The following is a 9,242-nucleotide window of genomic DNA, read 5'->3' as shown; positions in this document are numbered from 1 at the left end:
TTTGCGTCGCTCCACCTTCTGCGCATGTGCGGCCAGGGCGCGCATGCGCAGAAGGTTTTTTACTTCCGCATCCAGTATAACGCGGAAATCGGTTAGCGCGGGAGGTCTTGGAACGTAACCCCCGCGCTAACCGAGGGATCACTGTAATTCCTTTGTTCTTTATGTTGTGGTTACTACTACCGTAGTTGCCTGTGTGGTTATTACATTAAATGTCTAATAGGTTTAAGTAGAATCTTGTATTTAAATATTGACTCATACATTTCAATGAAAACATGACATGTTCAGTACTAATGCATGCATCATCTAATCCAGGATTTCAATTTAATCTTTTTGTAATTATAACAATTTATAAGGAGTTTCATTTATATTTTATTTTTATTGGAAGGAATTATAGTCTGGCACATCCTAGAAAGGGGAAAAAAATATTTCCAATTTAAAGCCAGGCAATATTCAAAGCAGCCTTTTCACAACTTATTTAACTTACTTTGGTAGCAATGTCTGAATCTGCTTCATCCAATCAAAATTAGGAGATAAACCCAAAGTCTTTTAACATTTTGTCTTTTTTTCATTTTGGTCTATTTTCTTTAATCCAGTGGGGGTTTTACATGTCTAATTAAATGTGCAGATAGGTCCGAGTTCAAAACCATGTAGTCAAGTCTCCTAGAAAAAGGAGTTGATTTAGTTATGAATAAAAACATCTCACTTATTCAGAAGACGTTATAATTCTCTGCATAGACATTGATATTAACCACATCTTGCATATGAATTCTTCTGTTCCAATTCAAGCCCAAATAAAAAACCGCAGAAATGACATTTTGGTGTTGATATTTCAATTACAAATGTTGAAGAACATTTCACGTTTACTTCCAGCAATGACATTCTGAGGCTACACATCTTTACTTGGACGTCAGTCTATAATGCTTTTGATGACGGTTAAGAAGTGTGGTTAGAATTGCAGCATAAAACTCTGTTGTGGTTAGCTCTGGCCCAGCTCCGGCCCCAAGGAATGTGCAGGTGGATGTGGGGGAAACATCCACATGCCGCAGGCCTGTTTTGCTCCCGATGGAATCTGCCGACGAAGCCTCCTCTGACCAAGGAAGCGGGAGTGACAGGGAAGAGGGGAGTTTGGCAGACAGCCCAGGAGGAGATCAGTCATCTGTATCATCCCTGGATTCTGAACAAGAATTAATGACACATCCACGCATGCGTAGAGTGATGCATAGGAGACAACAACTGAAGGATTATTACAAGAGAAAATGAGGCCACCTGTGGTTGGGTGGGGCTGCTGTAATTAGTGCTACAGATAAAAGTGCAACCTGGTGTTTGAGCCTCATGGCAGTTTATCTGATTCATTGTTTCGTCAAGATTGTGGTTTTTGTGCTGTGTGGACTCTCTGGACTTTAGAATTGGACTCAATTTCCCAGTTATTGGGTGAGCAATTGGATTGCATTTAACCTGTGCCTTGTGTGTACCAGAAAATCCCTTTGACATTTAAAAAGGGAGCTTTTTCTGTTTTTCTGTTTATAAAAACTTTTGGGTTTTCCTTTTCATCGCGTGGTGTGTGTCTTCCTGGACTAATTACCCTGTAATTACGGGCGGTTGAAACACGCAGGCAGAACAAAACTCCAGCTGAAAATCATTGATTTAAAAGGCAGTTCAAGGAATGTCCTTTCTGCTTATAAGATTCCTTCTTGGTTTTCTTTGGCTTTTTACCCATCTTGTTTTTATTCAACATCTTATTGCTTTTATCCTCCTTAAACCATGGGCCCCACACTCCGCCATTAAAATTTGGGTTGCTCCTGGGGTCTTTGGGTGGGTAGCGAACAGGCACAGCTGTCTTATTAAACTGGGAAAGCCTTCGCAGCAGCTGCTTGACTATACCTGGATACTTACTAGAGAGGTCCTCTCGTTCATAAGGATCAGCCGTGATATTAAACAACCACACAGTTTTACCAGCTGTCCATGAAACCCGTTCATTATGCCAGCGATTGGGACCAACGTTACTAAAAGACTGAGGAGGGACCCAGTCACCGTATCCTGGATTTCCCGTGAGTAGTTTCCAGTGTTTTACACGGATGGCTGATTGAATGGCCGTGTTCCATATTCCAAAGCCAGCCGCCCAAGAGCCGTTCCTGGCTTTTGTGTATATGGGGTCAATATTGTGTAAAATGTCTATCCTTGGAGATCGCCTGCCTTCACTGATAGTCTCCCATACGTCATAGCCATCCAGTTGTATATCTTCATCAATCTGTCCTTCCGCTAAGGTAATAAGGGTTGGAAACCAGTCGGTTATATGTATAAGCTCCTTGCATATACTTCCCTTGATTTTAAGTAGAGGGCTATGAACAAAGCCAACTGCTCGAATCCCTCCCTCCCAGTAAGTACCTTTGCTTCCTCTGAGAGGCCAGTTATTTCCACCAGCTGTTGGCTGGCCTCCATTGTCCGAAGAGTAAATTATAACACTGTTGCTATAATAACCATATCGCTTTAATGCACGAGTCACATTGTTGATAGCTTCATCCAAGCACGCCAGCATGGCAGCGTATCTGCGCCGATTGATGTTATTAATTGATCTATAATGTTCATAATACTTGCCCGGGGCCTGAAGTGGTGAGTGAACAGCTTGGTATGCAAGGTATAAGAATATAGGTTCCCTAGGATTATGGGAGGCTAAGATTTGTTCCACTCTTTGAGTGTACATCTGTGTAGAATACATTCCATTGTCATGATCCCAAGCAGCATTGTCATTTTCATATAAGTCATAGCCACACATTCGAGGGCTGTCACATTTGTAATGGGTGTAATAATCACCACTACCCAAAAGAGAGCCAAAAAAGGTATCAAACCCCCGTTGCGTTGGCATACATTCTTTGCGATAAAAGCCCAAGTGCCATTTGCCAATCATGTGGGTTGAATAACCTGCTTCTTTCAGTTTCTGAGGTAGTGTCACATTGTCCAGAGGTAGGCAGTTGGGCTGGGTCGGCCGTATGACAGAATGCTGAAGGCCTGTATGGATTTGATACCTGAAAGAAAGGGAGAAAATACACCTTAAATAAACTGTTAAAAAAAGTATGGGGTCTGGATGGGTGTCAACAGATTCAAACTCAACCCGGATAAGACGGAGTGTTCTGTCTCCCAAGGACAATTCCATCTGTCCGTCCATAACCCCTCTGACCCCCTCAGAGAGGGTCCGCAAATTGGGCGTCCTCCTCGATTCACAGCTTACATTAGAGAACCATCTTTCAGCTGTGGCGAGGGGGATGTTTGCCCAGGTTCGCCTGCTGCACCAGTTGCGACCCTACCTGGACCGGGACTCACTGCTCACAGTCACTAATGCCCTCATCACCCCGAGGCTCAACTACTGTAATGCTCTCTACATGGGGCTACCTTTGAAAAGTGTTCGGAAACTTCAGATCGTGCAGAATGCAGCTGCGAGAGCTATCATGGGCTTTCCTAAATTTGCCCATGTTACTCCAACACTCCGCAGTCTGCATTGGTTGCCGATTGGTTTCCGGTCACAATTCAAAGTGTTGGTTAGGACCTATAAAGCCCTTCATGGCATCAGATCAGAATATCTCCGGGACCGCCTTCTGCCGCACGAATCCCAGCGACCAGTTAGGTCCCACAGAGTTGGCCTTCTCTGGGTTCCATCGACTAAACAATGTCATCTGGCGGGACCCAGGGGAAAAGCCTTCTCTGTGGCGGCCCCGACCCTCTGGAACCAACTCCCCCCCAGATATCAGAGTTGCCCCCACCCTCTTTGCCTTTCGTAAGCTCCTCAAAACCCACCTCTGTCGTCAGCCATGGGGGAATAGAAATTTTCCCTTCCCCTTAGGCTTATAGAATTTATACATGGTATGTTTGTATGTATGATTGGTTCTTTAAATTGGGGTTTTTTAGATTATTTTTAATATTAGATTTGTTTATATTGTCTTTTTATTGTTGTTAGCCGCCCTGAGTCTGCGGAGAGGGGCGGCATACAAATCTGACTAATAAATAAATAAATCACAAACAGGATGGAATGCACAATAGAGCCTGGAGCACAGTTCTATCCATCTTTACCTGGAAGCAAGCCTACATACATTCTTTACGGTTCTCAAGCTTAAATACTGAGTTCCTGATCTGAGATTTTGGATATGTTGAATGAAAATTCATCATTGCTGAAACATCAAGAAAGATATTCCTTCTTTATCTTCTAAGGGCTCTTTGCCCAGTGATATATGGAGGGTAGATAAAAGTTATGGAACCTCGTCAACACATTGCCTTCTCCAAGATGATATGCTTGGCATAATATCTTTTAAGCACCAGGCAAAACAGCTTCTCTTCTCAGGTGTTTGTACAGATTTATCAATATAGTTTTAAGATTTTGTGATCTAACTGGAATAAGGGCCATGATGCTAAAAAATGTACCTTGTTTTATAACCCCCCCCCTTTTTTTACTGCTCTCGTGTTTTTGTAATCCTTTAAACAATAGTAAATCATGGAGACTATTTTGTTTACTGGGTGGATTACAAAAACTTCCATAAAAGCCTCAAGTTCATTTATTAGTCTAAGTAATTGTTGGCTCTTCAAATACACCAAAAAATTGGTTCTGAGACTCCTTCCTTCCTTCCTTCCTTCCTTCCTTCCTTCCTTCCTTCCTTCCTTCCTTCCTTGCCTTTTCTTTTATGCTAATCAAAATGTATCCTAATTATTTTTCAGATATGACAAAAAGAATTGTTTGTGCCCCAGTATTGTCAAAAATGACACAATGCATGAGTTGAAATCAACCATTGGTAATTTCTAAAACGTCAGATTTTCAAACATAAAAAACGTTCAAGTGGTATAGCATAATACTCATAAATGTTCAGCATCTTACTGAAGTAGCTGCTCTAGTAACTGATTGTAAAAGGTAAATTTGAAACTTTGATCAAAGCATCCACTTCAATGCTTTGTAATATATTGAACATTTATTAAATACGTATTATCTTAACCTTTACAAAATTGATGGAGCCCATCTTTTATGGATTATTGTGTGGCTATACTAGAGTCCCATGAAACTCTGAATAACAGCTTGTCCTTTCTCCTATAATTGTGAATATATAAATGGTAACATCGGTGTTACAAATAGAAAATGGATTTATATGCTTAAAAAAAATATTTGCTATATGTTTAGCAATATAGTGGAGCAGGTTCTAGTGCTCTTAGTCATTTCATTTACTTGCTGAAAAGGGATAGTGATCGCATAATCAAATTTCTCTTAATTCTGTTTAAATCTATATTATAGAAGACAGGCGTCTATATGTGCCCTAGGAAAAAAACCTGGATGGAATTTGATGCTGACTTGTCATGCTAAGACTCATTTCCTGTAGAACGAGAACTTTAAATAAAAGCAGATCTTCCTGTCCATTCAAACCTAGCAATGCAATCTGAGAAATAATATGATTGCACACGAGCTACTTGTACAAATACAGTACAACAGCTAAAAAGTCCTATTTTTAAAAAGTCTGGAATGTTTAGAATTTTTTTTAAAAAACTTCCATAGTTTTTAATTATTCACATATATAATATATGTTATGCCTTTAATCAAAAACAGCCCAGTTATCATTCCAACTGATACATGGAACATATGTAAGGAATCCTCATGTTTATTGAGTGGGGAATAAGTACTATATATGACCCAGATGGCACTGTGGCAATTACATTTTTGCTTACAAGTTAAACAAAATGTAAAAGAGACGCTTTTGAATTGTGATGGTGAACAAAGTGTCTGAGAACATCCTGGACTGTTAGAAAGGCCAATTATTCAGTAACTAGGTGGTATAAAACCAGACTGCTCACTAGAAGCAGTAATAATTGAAGCTAAAGGTTAAAAGTTTTGAATGCATAATGTAAAGTGAAAAGTCCAGGGAGAGCCCATAGAAAAATGGAAGGCTTTCAAAAAGGAGGTGACAAGGTGATCAGATACTATTATTGACGACACAAGAATGAACTTCAAAGAACAAGTGAAATTATGTAGATCAACTCACAGAGACAGCTGAAGGGCTGAATAACATTTTGAAAATGGAAGGAATGGGAAACAGTACACAAACATAATTATCTCATTCACTGAAAAAACACGAAGACCATGCTCTTAAAGATAAAAGGTGCCTACATATTCTGAATGTATTTAATAGCCCACATTTTCAAAAATTGGCAGAAGGACTAATTTAAATCTACTGTCCTGCTTTGAAAAGTTGTTATTTCTTATCCTGCAGCTAATACACGTAATCTTGTTTTTTTAATCTGATACTGTTTACATAAGAGGACATATTTGTCAAAAATAAATATTTGAAAAGGTTAAAGGAATTCTAGAAGCAATCGTAAGAGGACTGTTGTAATATATTATTGACCCTTCTTGGAATTTTAGAGCTGTACTTTGTTGAATCTCTGTATGGGAAAAAAAATCAGTGTTCCTGCCTATAAACCCCATTCTTTTATAAATCTAGCTAGAATCTATTCCGATGCATTCATATGCAATGGTTTGAGTTCTTGGAGCATACAAATATTTGAAAGGATAATGCTTCATGTGATACAACAAGCTAATGGAAGCAGCCACAATTTAAGGACTGTGCTGATTTATTTGCCTCCAAGACATAAACAAAACTTGTTTGTTGAATTTAGGTTTACTATTGTTACTATCAAAAATAAGAGTTAGATGTATTCAGGAACTTCACAAGTATGGGCTGCCCTGGATAGCATTCTCCCATTGCTGATTTCCATCAGCTGACAGTAAAGGTACAGTATATGATTCTTGAGACTCAGGAAACAAAATATAACCTTTATACTTAAAAATAGAATTCCCCGATAATTATACCTTCCATTTTAAATTGTAGCTATAGAGTCTGACTTCAATAAATCACAGTGTTTAACTATGCCTCCAACTTTCCCCACACTTATTTTCAATGATCGACTCTCTATCCTCGGTTTATAAACATAATTGGGTCTGGAATTTAGGTTGTACATTGGGATTGTCATTAAGCAGCCCTGACTCAATTCTGCAACCAAACCCAGCATATTCAATGAACAGGTTCTTGCTGTTTTCTTTTGGAAAACGACAAAAAAACCCATTGTGAACTGTAATTATGTCACTATCAGCTGCTGAAACCAAATGTAAGTCTAAATGTAAGTTGGTTGCTAAGTGCCCAAAATGGGAATTATGACATTTTATGATGGTTGGAAGGGTCTTTACAGGCTGTAAAATATGCTTCCCAAGATTGTTCAGCAAGTAAGTGAAATGACTAAGAGCACTAGAACCTGCTCCACTATATTGCTAAACACATAGCAAATATTTTTTGAAGTATATAAATCCATTTTCTATTTGTAACACTGATGTTACCATTTACATATTTGTCTATTAAGATTCATCCCAAATTGGAGCAGGTTATCACAGACCTCAATGCTAAGTGTGCATTGCTAAAGCAGTCAGTATATATAAACATAGAAACATTGACGGCAGAAAAAGACCTCATGGTCCATCTAGTCTGCCCTTATACTATTTCCTGTATTTTATCTTAGGGTGGATATATGTTTATCCCAGGCATGTTTAAATTCAGTTACTGTGGATTTACCAACCATGTCTACTACTCTTTCAGTAAAATAATATTTTCTCACGTTGCTTCTGATCTTTCCCACAACTAACCTCAGATTGTGCCCCCTTGTTCTTGTGTTCACTTTCCTATTAAAAACACTTCCCTCCTGAACCTTATTGAACCCTTTAACATATTTAAATGTTTTGATCATGTCCCTCCCCTTCCCTTCTGTCCTCCAGACTATACAGATTGAGTTCAAAAAGTCTTTCCTGATAAGTTTTATGCTTAAGACCTTCCACCATTTTTGTAACCCATCTTTGGACCCGTTAAATTTTATTAATATCCTTTTGTAGGTGAGCTCTCCAGAACTGACCACAGTATTCCAAATGTGGTCTCACCAGCGCTCTATACAGGGGGATCACAATCTCCCTCTTCCTGCTTGTTATACTTCTAACTATGCAGACCACCCCCAAATACTATAGCTTTTTTTCAGGAGGTCTATTCTAACATCCTATTCCTGCTAGATGCTATTTTCCTTTCCTGTTCTGTACTCCCTATCCACAAATCAGGCAGGAATGTTCTTCAAAGATAGTATCTAATTTGGGAATTTACTCTAATTTGCAAGAACTATTCTACGAGGTATTTTAATATTTCATTAAGCATATTTCCCATTGCTGAATTGCAGCATGGAACTACTTTACTTTGCATATTTTTAATCTTTAATTTAAAACATATTATATATCATTAGCTGTTAGCACAGTATTTTTAAAAAATTCCTTAGACATTTAAAATAATTCTCTCTGGAGATATTCCAGATGAAAAAATGTTATTCACGACAATTTCATAACATGAATAGAAGTAATTATCATATGCACGTTTGAATGTTTTGTTGAAATCGCCCTTGGGTAGCTTAATTAAAATACTTAAACTGCTCAGCACTCCTCCAGGAAAAACAACATCATATTATCAATATTAAAGTTTTAAAAGCTGGAGGATTTTATTCTACAAATTGGTTAAAAAATCTGTTTAAAAGTCTATCCATTGCATATAAAATTCTACAACATTATGCACTCCAGAAAATGGCTAACCTAAATTTCAGTTATGGGAGCTGTAGGCAATGCAACTGACCAGTAAACAGACTGGGGAAAGTTGCCTTAGCAAATGTCTATTAAACGTTATATAATGTAGCAGATTTTTGAAAAGCCACTGTCAAAAGACAGCTGAACCAGGGCTAAATCAGTTATGCAATTTAGCATGAAACAGCCTTTTCTATTGATTACTAATTAGCTATCATTCAGCTAATTCTATATTAGTATTAATACAGAATTATCATTCTGTATTATAGAACCACTACACTATGCAAAATATTGCAATATGTGTTTATTAGAAACTGTTCAGGCATTTTCCTTGCAGTGAATTACCACTTCCTGAACAGATATTGAAAGCTTCCTTGTTCTGTCTAAAACTTACATGTGCAACATGATCTTGTTCAGGGGTGTTTCTTATCTCCCGTTTCCTAATTTGTTCCAGATCATTGTGCATTTTAAATTGTTTTAGCAGTTCTAACTTCCCAGATCCTGATCTATGTCTGGCAGTTGTCTACATTTTGTAAAAATTCATTGTCTTTAAAAGAACACCAATATAACAACCAATTAAATTCAGAATAGCACCACAATATTTTTAAGTAAAAAG

The 9,242-nt window shown here is 38.1% G+C and overlaps 1 protein-coding gene across 1 annotated transcript in view; it reads right to left on the bottom strand.

Moving 5' to 3' along the window:
* Nucleotides 1–356: 356 nt before the first annotated feature.
* Nucleotides 357–9,242, bottom strand: part of ARSJ (arylsulfatase family member J) — a 29,187-nt gene continuing 20,301 nt past the window's right edge. The window contains exon 2 of the mRNA XM_070757850.1: nt 357–3,023. Coding sequence (XP_070613951.1) covers nt 1,637–3,023 — 1,387 coding nt within the window. The 3' untranslated portion in view covers nt 357–1,636. The remainder of the gene's footprint in view (nt 3,024–9,242) is intronic.

Source organism: Erythrolamprus reginae, chromosome 7 (assembly GCF_031021105.1).
Source record: "Erythrolamprus reginae isolate rEryReg1 chromosome 7, rEryReg1.hap1, whole genome shotgun sequence".
Taxonomy (NCBI): domain Eukaryota; kingdom Metazoa; phylum Chordata; class Lepidosauria; order Squamata; family Dipsadidae; genus Erythrolamprus; species Erythrolamprus reginae.
Note: the sequence above shows the minus strand (reverse complement) of the source record. Positions and strands in the feature narration are given on the sequence as shown.